The 18,647-nt window shown below is 37.1% G+C and overlaps 1 protein-coding gene across 8 annotated transcripts in view; it reads right to left on the bottom strand.

Annotated features, from left to right (window-relative positions):
* The window catches only part of SLC4A10 (solute carrier family 4 member 10), a 277,439-nt gene that overhangs the window by 64,478 nt on the left and 194,314 nt on the right, over window positions 1-18,647 (bottom strand). For all 8 annotated transcript variants that reach the window (XM_055119947.1, XM_055119950.1, XM_055119952.1 and 5 more), the window contains 5 exons: window positions 16,230-16,376; window positions 13,320-13,420; window positions 10,223-10,397; window positions 9,545-9,678; window positions 8,905-9,150 (listed from right to left, as the gene is read on the bottom strand). In XM_055119947.1, the coding sequence (XP_054975922.1) occupies window positions 8,905-9,150; window positions 9,545-9,678; window positions 10,223-10,397; window positions 13,320-13,420; window positions 16,230-16,376 (803 nt within the window). The remainder of the gene's footprint in view (window positions 1-8,904; window positions 9,151-9,544; window positions 9,679-10,222; window positions 10,398-13,319; window positions 13,421-16,229; window positions 16,377-18,647) is intronic.

Here is an 18,647-nt window from a genome sequence, read left to right as displayed (position 1 = left end):
TTGGTTTTGTTATAAAACTTATATATACTATTGTATTTGATTTTCTACAATTTGTTGGGAATTTTTGCATGGATTTTATGAGAGATATTAGTTTATGGTTTTACTTTTTGCAAAATACCTTTGTTATTAGGCCAATGCAAACTTTATAGAATGAATTAGATACTATCCCTCTACTCCTATATTCTGAAAAAGACTGTAGAGAATTGCTATAATTTCCTCCTTGTTTGAGAAGTCAACAGTTAATAAATCTGGTCCTGGTATTTTTGAAGGTGATTAATATTTAATTTTTTTAACAACAGAGGCCTATTCATATTATCTATTTCTTCTGCTGTAAGTTTTAATAGATCATGTCTTTCAAATATTTGGTCCATTTCACTTCATTTATCAAATTACGGGCCTAATGTTCATAGCAGTTCTTTATTATCTTTCTATGTGCATAAAAACTATAACAATATCCTCTTTTATTTATGATATTGGCAAATTGCATTCCTTTCTTTATCTTTCCTAGTATGGTTAGAAGTTTATAGATTTTACTAAGGATTGATAGATTTTACTAAGGATTTACTAAAGTAATGTGGAACTTTGTGACCTTACACTCTGGGCTCAATGGGACCCGGGAGCAGAAATCCTCTACCTGCTTCCCCCGGTCTCCGGCCAACCAGGGGTCATGCCCATAAACCATGTCCTGCTTGCACCAGATAATCTCCTCATCAGTCACCCTCCAGAACTGACAGCAGCTTCTTCTGGAAGGGAGCATAAAATAAGACCCCCATAAACATGCCACCAGACTCTGAGCCAGGCTGTTTTCACTCGGGGCCCCCAGAAGGGGCAGATGAGAACCCTCCCTGCCCCAAGGGACCCAGCCCCGGCAGCTGACCTCCACTACTCAACCACTGCCATGCTCCAGGCTGCTTTCCACAGGCTTGAGCCAAGCAACACACACACACACACACACACACACACACACACACACACACACAAAGCCTCACATATGAGTGAACATATTCCTGAACCGCAAGACCGCTTTTGCAGCTGGACAACACATCATAGGACACTCCCTACCCATTTTCCATAATTACCAGAGAATATTTGATGGGGTTCAGACAGTAGACAACAAATCATAGAGGGAAATATATATATACCTCTCGGAGAGCCTGGCAAGCTACCCAGAGTATCCAGCCCACATGGCAGAGCCTGGCAAGCTACCTGTGGCATATTTGATATGCCAAAAACAGTAACAATAACGGGTCTCATTCCCCTGGCCCTGAAAGATCCTCCAATACAGCAGTGTTAGAAAAGATGAGTAAGAAGAGGCTGCTAAAATCTCAGGGCTGGGACAAATTAAAATGTTACTGGCATCCACTCGAGTAAATCGATGAACAACGGGATGACAGTGACAATGATACAGTGGTACTAGAGATTTCAATGAACCAGCTTTTAATACATAGGTTTTCTCCATTAATTCCCTGTTTAATTTAATTAATTTATAATTTAAATTATGCCTTTTATATTTGGCTTACTCATAAATAATTTTTCTTTTCTAAGACAGAACATAGATAATTAACTTCAAATCGATTTTTCTTTTCTAATACATGTATCCAATTGTATATGTTTCTCTCTGAGCATTGTTTCCACTAAATATCAAATGTTTCTATAAGCTGTTTTCTTTCTCTCTCTCTTTTTTTTTGTGACTAAAGTGAAAACTTTAATTTTACCACGACAGTTCAAATTAACATAGTAAGTAACAAAATTTTAAAAAATTAACAATCCATATACTGATTAAAAAGTAGTACTTTTACCTAAAAATCCTGGTACTTAACAGATTTGGTGTGAGTTGAGATGTATCTGGTAGGTGGATTAAACCAACCTTCCTTCTGTCCCTTCCTTCCTTCTTTCTTTCTATCCATCCATTTTGGGGCCATACCTGGCAGCTTATTTTTGGCTCTGTGGTCAGGAACCACTCCTGGTGGGGCCTGAGGGACAATACAGGGTGCTGGGGATCAAACCAGTGTAAGGCAAGCACCCTACCACTGTTCTATCTCTTGAGCTGCAAGCAGTTTTTCTTAAGTGTGGACTCTGTACTGATGTTAGCTTAAAATGTGTAGACTTTGGACACTTTATTAAAATGTTAGCTTATAATAGATGTATTTTAACCTAGCGTACACATATTCTTGCTATGTCTGTGCTAAAATGGCAGTACTGTGTGTGTATTTAGGTTGAGTAAAACTAAAAGATTAGTAAACAAAACATTGTATTCCACCTAAATATTGCAGTATATTCCTCTGGGTCTTACATAAGAGAAACACTTTATTCTATTTTCCACATTCCTTAAAATTAAAGAAACATAGGAAAAGTTATTCTAACGAAATGATTACTTATTGCTAACTTGACATATTCAGTTTGATTGTGTAGTGTAATGTATGTATTCTTGAAACAAAATTGATTATCTTGACACTTGCATTTGGCACAATGAAAGGAAAACTTATAGCTTCAACTATAAAGACTACATATTGTCACATTATAAAGTTAGATTGCCAAAGGAACTAGGAAAGTCTTAAAAAATCAAACACATTTTGTTATTGACTGGTAAAGCTATAAATGTAAGAAAAGCTAGATATAGGGGACCCCAAAATAAATTAAATCTAAAATGTAGATCCTAAATATGAAAGTTCTTTGAATATTTTAAACCTAAACCAAATCTGTGGCAGCATAAGAACATTCCATTTTCAAAGACTATAATCTCAGATACAATACGTTCCAATTAAATATATATATATATTTATTTATTTTGGGGGGGACACACCTGACGCTTGCTCCTGGCTCTGCATTCAGGAATCACTCCTGGCAGGCTTGGGGGACCATATGGGGTGCTGAGGGTCAAGCCTGGCTCAATTGCACATAGGGTAAGCACCTTACCCACTGTACTAATGCTCTGCCACATTATTTCTTAGTATTATTTTCCTAACAGTTATTAAAGCATGTGACCAGAAATGTAAGTAAAACCTTTAGATGACACTTAAAAACTGAACATAGTGCAAATGTCACATTGATAAGACCATTAAAGAAAAATCAGGCCCAAAGCCAGGGAGTCATCTAGTGACTGTTCCTGGCTAACCATGAGCTAGAACATTGCCACTAAGCCTGATGACCTTTCCGAACCCATTCCCTCTGAGCTGTGCACACTTGCACAAGAGTAAATTCTCCACACCACCTGATTGCAAGAAGCAGGAGCAGTGAACAGTGTCTGAGGAGGACTCTAGTCAAACCTTTAGGCTTTAAACAGCACTTACATCAACCTTGTTCCTACAATGAGTCAGCAAACTGGCTCTATTCACTGTCACTCACAGTGGTGTAAACTACACCCTCACAGCTGGAGAGATAGTACAAGAGTTAGGACACTTGCCTTGTGCATAGTCGACCCCAGTTTGATCCCTTGCACAACATATAATCCCCTGAGCACTTACAGAAATGACTCCTGAGCAATGAGGCAGGAGTAATTCCTGAGTATTGTTTGGAATGACCCCAAGACCAAAATCATACAAACAAAACAAAACTAGACTCTTATCACTATTATCCACATAGTAGTGAGTCAATGAAGAAGTGAGAAATAACCTGTATTGTTAAATGTTCCCAAATACACAAGAGATCTCAACTCTCTGATAAGTAATTCAGAGTGACAATGGTTAGATTTTCCACTGACTTGAAGAAAGCAACAGAAGAGATCTCTGATTATAAGCAAGAAAGTATAAGAAAACTTCAATCAGAAGTCTCCAAACTAGGGCTGGAGCGATAGTCTAGTGGGTAGGGCGTTTGCCTTGCACTCGTCTAACCTAGGTTCAATTCCCAGCATCCCATATTACCCCTGAGCACCGCCAGGGGTAATTCCTGAGTGCAGAGCCAGGAATAACCCCTTTGCATTGCCGGGTGTGACCCAAAAAGAAAAAAAAAAGTCTCCAAAGCAATGAGCCTAAAAGAACAACAACAACAAAAAACACAATAGGGCCAGATAGTACAGAGAAATAGATGCTCGCTCTGCATACAGTGGACCTGGGTTTGATCTTAGATATCTATTGGGTCCCCCAAACCACACCAGCAGTGATCCCTGCGCACAGAGCCAGAAGTAAGCTCTGAGTGATCAGGTGTGGCCCAAGAACATCAACAACAAAACCAAAAATAAAATAAACAGAATTAGCAGTGGATTGACCACAACAGGATCAAGTCAGTGTGTTCAAGAAATAAGAAGCTATCCAAAAAGAATAGAAGAAGGAAAAACAGAATTAAAAACAATGAATAAAATGTTAGAAATAATGGGACAGTCTTTGAAGAAACAATATATAAATTATAGCGTCACAGAAAGAGAGGAAAGAAAAATATAGGGTAGAGTTTTAGTAGAAGAAATTATATACATGAATGTGTCCAATCTAAGGAACCTTCAGGTACTGCCAATAGAACAGAGAAGAGAGGTTCCAAAGTGGTGGGGTAGAAGGGACCTTGGGGCAGTGGTTACTGAAACTCTGATGAAGTTGCATTGCAAATATAAAGTTATAAGACAGAACATGCTATAAATCTCATTATTTTAATAAAAACGATCTTAAAGTCATCATTATTCTAGCAATAATCTTTGTTTTCTTTAATGCACATGACTCAGTGCTTGATAATAATTTGCATTATATGCATAGCAAAAAAAATTATTTATTTTGATTGTCCAGGCAGTAAATAAAAGCAATATCTGATCAAATCCTGTGATTCGGTGATACTGAAAGCCAATTATTTTGTTAAAACTAAAGCAAAGTTCAATGCTATTAGGGTATATGATCAACTCCACATTTCCCGAAGAAACTATTACTCTCTGTGTTCTCTTAACGCCCATTTCAATGCCATGAAACACTAAAATCTCATTATCCATCAGGATGAACAAGTGTTCCAGATCTTCAACCTCCTAATTTTGGTTGAGAAAGGCACATGAGCAAAGGAACACAGTGATTAACACACATTTGTATTCAGCCTCCAAATAATTAGGTTTCAGATACACACACTGTGATTAAAGCATGACTTTAACTTGGGAGGATTTTTAAGGCGGAGATGGAAACTTTGAGAAAGTGGAGACCTATACCACTACCATCTTCGTCACTGTGACAGGCAAGAATCACAGACACAAAGAGATATTTTTGTTTTCAAAGTAGCCTCTGAATTTTTAATTCATTTACTCCCATAATTTGTCTTGACTTCATCTCTTTTTCACTCCTGGGCAGTTGTAATTCCATATTTGCCCACTGTCTCCACTCCCTTTTCCTCAATCTCTGTTTCTTCATTTTCAGACACATATATCTTTTTTCTATCATGGGGTCTTTTCCCTTTCCAACAAGGCATTGTTTTTCACTCTCTTTGGCATCAAAATAAGCTATGGATACTTTATTTATACATTTGATGCCTATGACTTTCCCAATTTTTACTTTTCCAAATTTCTGCTTGCTTCCCTACCCTACCCAAAATTGTTTCTTAAAGTGAATAATAATCTCTTTCACTTACTATGTTTTTCCTCTACACCCCAGTCCTCTCCAAAGACCTCATGATAGAGTTGTATTTTTTGCTTTCCATAAACTTACATTATCTACTACTTTATCTTTTTTTCTGATACCTCGTTGTTACCTCTAGAAATTTAGAGGGTACATTTCTTCCTTTCCTTTTTCCTTTCCTTCCTTTCCCTCCCCTCCCCTCCCCTCCCCTCCCCTCCCCTCCCCTCCCCTCCCCTTCCATTCCCTCCCCTTCTCTTCCCTTCCCTCCCCTTCCCTCCCCTCCCCTCCCCACCCCTCCCCTCCCCTCCCCTTTCCTGATCTAGGTTTAAATGATGACCATTGTGGTGGAGAGTGTGCTTCATCCATAAGCACTTGCCTTACATAGGAAGCTTTAATTCACTTCCTTCCACCAGCAAATAAACAAAGTGTCAGCAAATAAACAAAGTGTCAAGGAAGGCAGGAAGGCAGGAAGGCAGAAAGGCAGGAAGGAAGCCATGGAAGGAAGGACTGAAGGAGAAAAGGAGGGATGGAGGGAGGGAGAAAAGGAGGGAGGAAAACGTTAAGGAAGGCGGAAAGAAGGGAGGGGAAAGGGAGGGAAGCAAACAAGCAAGCAAGTAAGAGACTGTGACCACTCTCCAGGTTTTGGTCCTGGTTTCCCTGATCCTTTTCCTTTCTAGACCAGGGGATTTTTAACCTTGCTCTTAGTCTGAACAGCCTTAAAAATGGCTGCTACTGAGTGTCAAGGAAGAGAGAGGGGAAGGTTAACAGCTGTTGTCTTCTCTACTCTACAAACACAATGTTCTGCTTTTATCTTTTATTCATTTCACAGTTTCTTTTGAAGCACATCTCTATTTATCAGTCATAAAACCAGATTCCAACTTCTAATTTTGCTGCTAACCATTCAACTTTTGACATATATTTTAAGTTATTAATAAGTTCCTTGTATCCAGGCCCATTCTACTCCTTGCATCTGAACCACCGTTCTACTACACAATTCTTCCACAACTTCTGACTCCCACTGACTTTTTGAATTATATTGAAACTTATTTAGAAAGATGTGAGGGGACAAGAGAGGGAGAAGTATGTGTTTGAGAGATAACACAGGCTACTCCAGAGAGAAAGAAAATAAGCAAGCAAGGAAATGTAGAGACAAGCAAGATACATGTTCAAGGGAGAGCATGGACTTGAAGAGCAAGCCTGACATTTTTGGTCCTCTATGCCACTTCCTCTAGGAAGTCTTTCCTCAATCCAAAATCTGAGTTGGGTGCTTTCCTTCTATGGTGCCATAGGATTCTGCACCACTACCTTAGCACAGCACTACTTCACTGTGTATATGTCTCCATTCCCTACAAAACTAGAAACTCTCTGAGGACAGATTAATATTCATGATCATCCTATCATTTATCATAGATGCCTGACATGTAGAAGGTTTCAACTCCAAGAAGAAGTAATTATTTACTCCAACACGATATTCAAATTAGGTGATTTTTTTTCCAAAGACATAAAGAAAGATATGCTAAAGATAAACTAAAGATATAAAGAAAGGCATGCATTAATATCTGCATCATCCCGAACAAACTGCTTTTCCCACCTGCCTACTTATAATTGCCTCTGAAATTTCCCTCAGTCTCCTCTGAACCCTACTAACAACAATCTCTCCATTTGATTTTATTAGGAAAGTTATTTTTCATTTTCTTACTTGTTTCTTCCCCGTCAGCAAAAAAGAAACATAAAACTGTTCAAAGCAATTTCTAAGTACCAAGAAGAAAGTCAAAGTATAAAAATCATGTTATTTCAACACTGCCATTACATAATTCTTTTAAAACTTTTAACACTGGACTATTTGGGCCTAATTTGAATGATTTTAACTTCTTCTAACACTAAACAAAGAAAACTCTTCAAAAGAGAATCTTATTTATTTACACAATGTATAAGAGGAACACTGACAGAAGAGATTATAACTATCTCAGAAAGAACATATTGCCTAAAATAAAAATTTGTGTACATATAATAATATGCAAACAAATATGGAAAAAATGTTAAAATTAAATACGAAAGGAAATAATGTATATCTTTGTGAAGTATATTCCAGAAATTCAGTCTTAGAAATTTCTAATTTGGTGTATTAAACTAAAAAAGAGTAATAGGTAATTGGTTTAATCCCCCTTTAATCTTACATTGTAATATAAACATCAACTGAAAATTCCTAGGCATTTCCATCATAAACACTGTAAGTACTAAAGCAAAATAATATTTCAATTCAGTTATTTTTATTTATGTTTTTGTATTTTCAAACATTAAGCTAGTACAAATTGGACTCGGTAAATTTCTTTTAATGCTCTGTTCTAAGTATAAATTATTGCATTTTACAGCTATGCTTATTTGGATTATAAAAACTTGGAAAAGACCCAAAAAAGAACCAAAATCACATGCATATTTTGAAAAATCAAAATAACTCTATAGCAAATGATTTTATGATGTGTCTATATTTTGTATTTTTTAAACATTAAATTAATACACTTAGAATTCTATGAATTTCTTTTAATGTATTGCATTAAATGTAAATTTTTATATTTCCCTTCTATGTTCCTTTGGATTATAGTAAATTATAAAGGGCCAAGAGAAAGACCAAAACCATATGTACATTTTTAAAAAATCAAAACATCTGTACAATAAACTTGACCTCAATTTATTATATATTCAACAGGAATACTTAAGAAATTTCAAGAATATGTATTTGGCAGAGATAATAAGAACCTAAGTATCAGCAAAGTGGTAGACTTTTAAAAATTTTGTTCAAGTCTGAAAGTTGAAGACTTAGGTTATAAAAATAATTTCATGCACTCTATCTATAATTCTATGTACCTATCCTCTAATCTGCTGAGCAATTTCCTCATATTTATTATAACACCAGCTATATATTTTTTATTAATAGTTTATTTTTAATTAGTGAGTCAACGTGAGGATACAGTTACAGATTTATACATTTTTGTGCTCATGTTTCCCCCATACAAAGTTCGATAACCCATCCCTTCACCGGTGCCCATTCTCACCACCAGTAAACCCAACATCCCTCCCACCCTCCCCAGTCCCGTCTCCCCCCACCCCACACTGCCACTATGGGAGGGTATTCCCTTTTGTTCTCTCTCTCTGATTAGGTGTTGTGGTTTGCAATAAAGGTGTTGAGTGGCCATTGTGTTCAGTCTCTAGTCTATATTTGGCCCGCATCACCCTTCCCCCACATGACCTCCGACCACATTTTACTTGGTGTTCCCTTCTCTGAGTTGCCCAGAATGAGAGACCAGCCTCCAAGCCATGGAGTCAACCTCCCACCAGCTGTATTTTTTAAAAGAAAAGTCCCGTAGCCAATAGGGGAAATTATACTTACGAATATTGTGTCAGCAGTTCCAAATCATTATGCATGTTGATTGGATATGATTCACTAAGTTCAAACAACTTCTCTAGAGCCTCATAAATGAAAATGATGCAAATAAGTGAAGCAAAAGCTTCTTCAGTAAATCGAGTGATATAGCAGACAAGGGAGCTTGCATCAGTGGCCACAAGTATGATGCAGAGGGTTGCAGTCCAAAGTCCAATACTAGCTCTTAAAGATAGGTATGAGAGCCCATATTCTCTAGGAGGGGGTTAAGAATAGTGGAAAGAAGGTCATTCAACAGATTACCACCATTTACGATAGAATAAATTTAATTCAGGAAGTGAAAGTAAATAACCGTAACATCCCTTAAGGGTTTTAAAGATTTAAACTTGGTCTAAAGAGTGCAACTAAGAGTACAAAACAAAGGTTGTTTTCTCAGCATTTAGAGCAAAGCACTTGGTATTGAGAAAATATAATTTTAATAAATATTATATAATAACCAAACCAAATATTTTTCCCCCCTGTTTTCATGGAAACAAAAACGGTGGACTAGTTTAAACAGCTAACTCTACCTCTCCCAACAGATTTCCAAATATGATGTTTGGATCAGTAGAAAAATAGTGTATAAAGGCCCAGATCATATAATACTTACTTGCAAAATTTAAACAAAATCTTTTCAAACACCAAAACTGGTCCTGTACTACCCAGTATAGTAAGAGGCTGTCCACCAAAGAGAGAATATGCTATCCCGGTCATCGAAGCTCCAAAGAGAGACTCAATTGCACTCTGTGTAGAGATAGAAATGGTTCTGTTATCCAAGTTGTACATGCAGCTATTAATCTAGGGAGGAAACACATGGATACACTTTTTCCTTTACTATAAGAAGCCTAGCAACATGGGACAGAATGTGGGGTGGGAGGATAAAAGAAGGGGCAGACAGGTAGAAGAAAATGTATAGTAGTGACCCTACACCCCACCTACTTCAAATTTCAATCCTTAATGAAAGTTTATAAATTGTTCATGATAATTGGACAGAAGTATAGCCCCAATTAACAGGCAAAAGACCCTCAGTGAGATTATAACCGAAACCTATCACTGAAGGACTATGCATGACATCAGAGCCTGAATAAGTGTCAGAATTAAATGAAATAGTTCACTCTTAGATTCCCAGTTCCTCTAGCCACCCAGAAAATTCATGTAAAATATAGCTGCCAGACCATGCAACAAATTTCTACTGATGAGGGAATATAAAGTTAAATATCTACTTATCTAGCTATGAGTCTTATAACTGGATTAACTTTCAAAGCTCAAAGAAAACTGCAATACATACTATACGACCTTCGGTTGCTTCTCCCAGTAGTCCTCCAAAAGTGATGACAGGAGACATACACGCGCAGTAGAGAAACAAAAAAGATGCTAAGCACTGCAGGCTGAAAGCATCTCTGAAGTCACTCCAGAAGTATGGAGCTTTTCTTTTGATATCTAAAATAAGTCCCCCAAAAATCCTAAGACAGGGGGGAGAAACACAACAGTGAAATCCAAATAAAAAACACACAAATCCAAATTGTGCATTTGTTTTGTTGCCAGGCCACAGTATATGTTTTCCACCAGCAGAGATGAGACCCATATTATCAGGCTATGTTGGATTATCATGACCTATTGGGACAGCTTTGCACACTATTCCTCAATTGCACCTCAGTTCCCAAACAAACATGTGTCAACAACAACCGAGAAAAGGCAGGTTCTCTCAAACAAGGTTCAGGATCATTTATCAATCAAAATTGAAATGAAATTTAAGGACTACTCTAATGGATTTGTCTGTACCATTTCAACATCTACATCAACTCACTCCAAAACTCGGGCTTAATGCTCTCAATTATTGCTAGTTTTTCTAACTGTTCATGTTTAGTGTTGCAGAAAGTGAGGGAGGGTGGTTAAACTGGCTTTTGACACTCTTACTAGTGAACATCACCTTAGGAATAAAAAAGCAATATTTAACTGTAGCTCTAGTACCTACTATCTCTGCCAAAGATAATCCCTCACCCAGTATTGTTCTAGGCTGTATGAATGAGAGTACTCTTAGTAGAGATAGCTGGCTCCACAGTTGTTTACATTTTTAGGAAATTAAGAAAGGGATTTTATAAGCATCACTTTTGATCCCTTACGGCACAACTAAATGGCTATCATTCACAAGATTATAGTGGCCTTCCTTGGAATGAATTTATTTCCAATACATCCAAACCAATATAGAAACACTCAGAGGAATTGGGCCTGGTGGGGGTTGGGGGTGGGGCGACAGAATTCAGCTGTGCAATGCCTAAGATCTGAGTACTGAAAGTCTTTTAATTTACGAGAAATAAGAAAAGAATGGTATTCTCATTCTTTGAGCATTTAATAATAAGGAAGACTTATCACTTGACTACTAGAAGCTCTGTGCTCTCTGAAATAAAAATGTCATATTAAAATGAGTTAGACATGGAGGTTAAAAAATTACTATGTTCCAATGCACTGCATGTATGTTGAATATACTTGGATTATAATAAACTATCAAATTTTTGTCACTTATTTCTAAATAGAAAATATTATATGGCAATCTAAGAATCATCTCAATAATGATGATTATTTCACTTGAGAGAGAAATTCTAAATCTAAATTCTAAATTAAAAATCTTTATCTGTAGCATGGCTGTAAAATTTAAATATTCTTTTTAATTATTTTATTTGAGCATAATAGTTCTATATTAGGAATTATCTTACTATTTGTGATTGACAGATTATTACCATGTTTTCCTCATGATTGACTGTAAGGGAATCAAATGGAATAGGAGAGATTGAGGATGATAAAATTTGAATATTCAGAGAAACATTTGAAAGCCTAGGATATCTGCACACACAGAGAACAACTTAGGTTCTTCTATATGTTTTTGGTAAAAATATATATGTACATACACTGTTTTTAATTTGGGGGATTGTTTCTCATTGATTCAAACTATCAAAGTCACAATTCAAAATATATTTGTTATATTAGCCTTTGACTTATTCATGATTTATGTCCCACTTAAAACCCAAATGAATTTGAGATGATCATGAACTCTAATGAACTCTAATAACTAATTAGTAATTATTATTTATAGGTTTAATAGCACTTTCTATTAGACCATTGTTTATTAATCAATTACTTATTAGGGAATACATTAATCTAAATAGTTGTTATATTACTGTGCAATAAACGTGCTTTTAGCAGCAAAAATCTAAATCCAGAAGTGGGAGGTCATTACAGAGAACAGTGCAAGAGCAGCCCAGATGTACACCAGCAATTCCAGGAGAGCAGATGAGTAATGGATACTTCAAGTCATGCCAGCAACAGAATCTGTGGAAGAACTCTGGAGAAGCGAAGATACCGGATATTGGTGACCTGGGAGGATTTAGGAAGCAGTAAGGAAAAGTGAACTTCGAAAAAAATCTAAGCTATGTGGCATGTTATACCTGAGAGAAAGAGAGAGAGAGAGAAAGAGAGAAGAAATACCACCAAAATAAAAAAGACAGCATTTGAAAATATGAAAACAAACAGAAGGAGCGACAACGCTTCCAGTAATGGGAAAAGGAAAAAAATTGCTTGAACCATCTCAAATTAGGTATGGAGCCTGAGGAAGACATTAAAGGACATTTCCCCAGAGACAAAAACAGAGATAAAGGGAAAGAACAGAGAATTAAAATGCAGAGTTGTCAGGAACTGGAAAGTCAGCTTAGAGGACACAGTGAAAGCAGTACAGGAAGTGGCCTCGTGGGGAAGGGAGCACCAATCCTGCAAAGCCTTTGCTTGCCTTCAATTAGAATGGAGGCTATGTGCACTTATTCCCTGAAGAGAGACCAACCCAAGGGTTTCTGATTTTCTGCTCACACATTGCTCGGAGAGAGACAAGCTGTCAAAAAACCATAAAGAACCATTTTAAGAAATAAATTGAAGCTTTCATCTCTTCAAAGATGTGTGATTAGAAAAATAAATCATATAGCTCTTTCAAATTACAACGGTAAAAAGAAAAAAATACTATTATATACATCCTGCTTGCATGTAATGAGATAGGATCTGCAAGACTGACTTGGTATTTTCATTTCCATCGTGAATGTGAAGCTTTCAACGGGCTCTTTTGGAAGGGCAACTGACAGCTTTCTTATTCATTTTAAGAACCCGAGAATGCATTTTTAGGCACAGCAATATGAAAGACTGGGTAAAATAAAAAAGAAATAGTATAGCCACTGTCTGGTTTAGTAGTAATAAGAATCGTTAATGAGTGTAGAAAAACTAATTTAACTGGCATTTCACTCTCCAAAGAGGACTTAAAATGTTATCGCTCAGAAGAGCAATTCCTGATCCACAAGGTTACATCACTTTGTCTGTGAGGTCCCATACATGTACTTTTTACTAACCTTCCAGTTCGCTGGAGTTCAGGTCCACTATGTCCCCCGTGGGGTTCTGCTTCCCCATGAGCTGCTGTTCCATTTGGTACAGCAGGAATCTTCCTTTTCTCCTACAGAAAGTGTTTTTTGGGTTTAATTGTAATTTCACATAATAGCTGTACATAGTAAATACAATTTTTCTCCCCTTGAGGCAATATGTAGGGTAGCTAAGAATCCTTGCTCTGTTTCTTTATTTGCTGCAAGATAACAGGGATTACAGGATTGAGGATTTCCTAAAACTTTAGTTTCCTCCTGGTTTTATTAGTGTAATAACTATGTGTACCTGAATTGAATTGTTGAGGGAACTAAATAAGATGCTGAATATTTATTCATTCGTTCAACTGAAATTTATTGCCTAGTGAGTTCTATAAAGCCTGCAAACGCAGAACAGGAGTTAAGATCTTGCCCTGCATACAGTCAACCCTATTCCATTCCCTGGTTCCACCACATTTGGTCTCTGAGCATTGCCAGGACTGATCCCTGAGCACAGAACCAGGAGTAATTCTTGAAAACCACTCGCTGTAGCCCCAAAACATAAACTAATCAACAACAAACAACAACAACAACAAAACCTTCAAAGACCTAATACTTATTCTTCTCAATGCTTGCAACAAATTTAAGAGGGATTTTCCAAATACTTTTTATGGGGTCAACACAATCTGATCCACAATCAGGCGCCAAAGATCTGACAGCAAGTAGGGTATTTGCCTTGCATGCAGTGACTCGGGTTCAATCCCCAGCATCCCAAATGGTCCCCTGTGCACAGCCAGGAGTGATCCATAAGCAAAGAATGAAGAGCAGTAACCTCTGAGCACTGCCAGATAGGGCCCCACATATTTTTTTAAAAGAAGCCAGAATATGCATGATAAACAGTGATGCAAAAAATCCTCAACAAAATTATAGGAGTGTTTATCATAAGGAAAGAGGCATTTAAAAAAAGAAGTATATATGAACATTGCTTATTAATACTCTAAGGAAAAATATTTAGACAAGAATAAACACAAGAATTTTGAGATTCCAAAATAATTCAATGATCTTATTTGACTCCTCACACTATACAATTAATTACTTCAGTCAGAAAATGCATAATAAGAACCAATTGGGTTAAGTATAGGGCCCCACTATTAAACACTAGAGGATAAATCAGGTTTATGGAGCTTAGATTCTATTAGGAAAGGCAAATAAATAAGTAAATTACTTTTACAGTGTTATCGAGAGAGAAAAATATGTGGAGAAATTTAGAGTAGTGTAGTGTAGGGACCTAAGATATGAGTAAGAACTAGGCATGAGGGATGAGGAAACGTGTGTTCCATTCCAGCACCATATATGGTCTTTGGAACACTGCCAGAAGTGAATCCTGAGCCAAGGAATAAATGAGCCCTGGGTTACCACTGTTGTGGACAAAAAATAGAAAGGGAAGGAAAGGGAAGAGAAGGGGAACGGAGGGGAGGGAAGGGGAGGGGCGGGGAGGGGAGGAGAGGGGAAGGGAGGAGGAGATGAAGTGAAAGGGAAATGGGGAAATAGGGATGGGAAAGGAAAAGGGAAAGATAAAAGGGGGAGGGAAAAGAGGAAAAGGGAAATGGAAGAGGAGGGAAGGGGAAGGAAGGAAGGAAGGAAGGAAGGAAGGAAGGAAGGAAGGAAGGAAGGAAGGAAGGAAGGAAGGAAGGAAGGAAGGAAGGAAGGAAGGAAGGAAGGAAGGGAGGGAGGGAGGGAGGGAGGGAGGGAGGAAGGAAGGAAGGAAGGAAGGAAGGGAGGGAGGGAGGGAGGAAGGAAGGAAGGAAGGAAGGAAGGGAGGAAGGGAGGGAGGAAGGGAGGAAGGGAAGGAGGGAGAGAAGCACCAACTGTCAAATTTGTTGATTAATAGGCAAAATAAAATATAATATGGGCTGAGAACTGACTATGAGATTTAATGGAATGTAGATCATAGGTGAATAGCACAGAAATAATTTTAATGAATAAACAAAGGTAAAAGCCTTATTGGAATATATTTAAGGAAGCACTGAACAGAGGAAAAGAAAACAAGCACAGGAAAACCTGTACTCTGGTTTCGGAAGAAAACCAAATTACCTCAAATATAGCAAAACTTTATCTCATTCTTTCTGGATTATATAATAAGTAAACTGCACATTTTATTTTTGTAGGCATAATTTTTTTACAGATTTTACCATAAACCCACACAAAGTAATACAAACATAAAATTTATAATAAATTCTTTTTCAACGGGAAGTGTGATTAGCAGAAAGAGGGAGTTTTCAATAAAATAGACTGAGCAATGCCTCTGCTTTTTTTTCCCTTGCCAATTTCAAAGTGATGCTTTAGAATATAGGATTAATAATAGTTTTATCAGTATTGTGCTATATCACTGTCACTGTCACTGTCATCATGTTGCTCATTAAATTGTTTGAGAGGGCACCAGTAACATTTCTCATTAGACTTATTGTTACTGTTTTTGGCATATCCAATACACATGGATAGCTTGCCAGGCTCTGCCGTGCGGGCTGGATACTCTCGGTAGCTTGCTGGGCTCTCAGAGAGGGATGCAGGAATCGAACACAGGTTGGCCGCATGAAATGCGAACACCCTACCGCTGTGCTAGCGCTCCAGCCCATTGTGCTATATATTTATTAAAATTTTCCTTTTACCCAAGTATAATATCTCTTAGGCTGATTACAATTTTTTTCAGACACCATATTTTTTGGTTACATAACTACTTAACCATTGAAACACCAGGTTTCTCAGTGAGGAATGTAGATAATATCAAGACTTTGTAACTTCATTCTCCTTCCTTCCAGGAATACTTTTGATGGTTATAATCACTGTCATTTATTTACAAGAACATAAAATATTAAACTTTTAAGGAATATTTTCCAATATACATACCTGAGAAGGAACACTTTTGGGAGGCTCTATCCGAATGCTTGGATCCCATTCTCCAGGAGGGAGAACAGTTACCTGATCCAGAAATTCATCAATTCCTGATACCAAATCATTACGATCTTTAGCTTTGTAAGCAACATCATGAAATACCTACAGATGAAAAGAAATACCACTTATAAGTCAAAAGTACTAACAAAATCTTTTGTTGGTGGTTGTTGCAGGGTTTTGGGGGGGCAGGTGGGGGGACACTTGGCATTGCTCAGGGTTCATTCCTGACTCTGCACTAAGAATCACTTCCAGAGGGCTCAAGATATGCTGGGGATTGAACCAGGGATATCTGTGTGCAAGGCAAGTGCCCTACCCACTATATTATCTCTCTGGCCCAAATTAAGATCTTAATATATTCAGTTTTCATTTTACAGTTATCTTACAAGTGAGATTATGATCATTTGAAGTGGATAACTCCAATTAAATGTTTTTATTTTTATTTTTGGGGGTTCCCAAGCAATGTTCAAGGGGTCCAAAGGCCACTCCCATTGTTAGTTGGGTTAAGCAATATTAATAAAAGTTTATTGTGGACACACAGCATGACAGAAAATAATTCTTACATTTCTTTTAAGATACTCAAGTTTTATTCCTGGTTATTTATTTACGGGTTATTCCTGGAGCATAACCTAATTGTCTGTTTGCATAGAAACCTTATGCTTTATATGAGAGGAGAAAGTGCAACTACGTTTAAATAAAAAATTAATTTACACCAAACATAATACTTGTTATACTTTCATACTTTATGTATTTCATATACATAAAATGAAGAAACTATTATATATGTTAGTATTTATACATATATCATATTCAAATATTAGTTATTCTCTAGCAGGACTTTATCATTCTTTATATTATTTGGGAAAATTCCTAGCTTTCCAGGGAAATTGTTCTTTAGTAAATATAGTTTTGCTTTCTAACAATTATTTTATTTTATGTCTTGATATTCTTTTTTTTTTAATTTTATTGAATCACTGTGAGATAGTTACAAGTTTTCATGTTTGAGTTACAATCACAGAATGATAAAACACCTATCCCTGCACCAGTACACATTCCCCACCACCAATATCCCTGGTGTACCCCCCTTTCCCACCCTCCCCCTGCCTCCATGGCAGACAATATTCCCATACCCTCTCTCTACTTTTGGGCATTATGGCTTGCAACACAGATACTGAGAGATCATGTTTAGTCCATTATCTACTTTCAGCACACATCTCCCATTTCATATGTCTTGATATTCAATTAAAGCTGATGAAGATGTGAAAAATGCTCATTTTCTAAAATTTTCCTTGACTTTCCAACTAAAGACATTTCACAGCTCACTGGTGTGAATAATATAGTTTTTCTTATGATAAAATGAAAGCATCAAATATATTATTGGTTACTTGTAGTCGGAGAAATACATTTTTTAAATACTAAAAACACAAATTTCTCTGTCACAAGCAACTGAGTTTTTTGGCTTAGAATAACATTTAATATTTTTCTAAAAACACTTAAAAGGCCATGGGACCTAACCTGAATACTTCAAACTTGTAATATTCTTAATCTCCAGTGAGAGTTTATCTGCTCTTTTCATTTTGGCATAGAAGAAACTCAGAATCTTGCTAAATTTTATTTCATCTAATTTAAAATTGAATCAAGACCACATGATCTTAAATCTGCTTTGGATAGATCAATGTTTAAATTCAGCCAGAATAGCCTGATATTCCTGCATACTCCTGGTTCAGCATTTGCCCTTATTTATTTTACTTGAAAATCTCTTCCCCCATATAAATTGCTTGATGGTTCCCCTTTTATTTGTTTTTATTTATTTATTATTTTGTGCATGTGTTTGGAAGTCTGTCCTCTTCAGTGAGGTTTTCTCTGATCACCTTATTATAACTTACAATTGTCCCTATCTCACTCTACACTCATTTCCCCATTCTCATTAAGGTGGAAGTGGAGGGGAGGGACATCAGGTAATGGAAGTCATTTAATTGGTCATTTTAAATATTACAGGGAAAAAAAGTGAGATTTTTTTGTCAAAACAGATAATGGAATGTTGGGGGTGGGAAACAGTAAAGGACAAAAGCATGGGCAAAACCCCATAGCCTGGTAACTTCTTCTTTGAAAGAACTTCTCCATGCACACAACAGGACAGATAGTGGCCTCTGCCACCTCATGTGTGCCCCAAGCAACAGCCAAAGAGTAGGGTCTCCACCATGCCCATATGACTAGAGAACTATGGAAAGCCCAAGGAACAGGAAATTGCTGGGCCACAAGCCTTGAGAGGTATTCTGAAGCCCCAACAACAGATGACAGGTGAGTACCAAGGACAGGCTGCAAAGCATCAAGACAGACCAGCGGTGAACTTCAAGAGACAGAACCCTCGAGAGA

The sequence above is a fragment of the Sorex araneus genome, chromosome X (assembly GCF_027595985.1).
Source record: "Sorex araneus isolate mSorAra2 chromosome X, mSorAra2.pri, whole genome shotgun sequence".
Taxonomy (NCBI): domain Eukaryota; kingdom Metazoa; phylum Chordata; class Mammalia; order Eulipotyphla; family Soricidae; genus Sorex; species Sorex araneus.
Note: the sequence above shows the minus strand (reverse complement) of the source record. Positions and strands in the feature narration are given on the sequence as shown.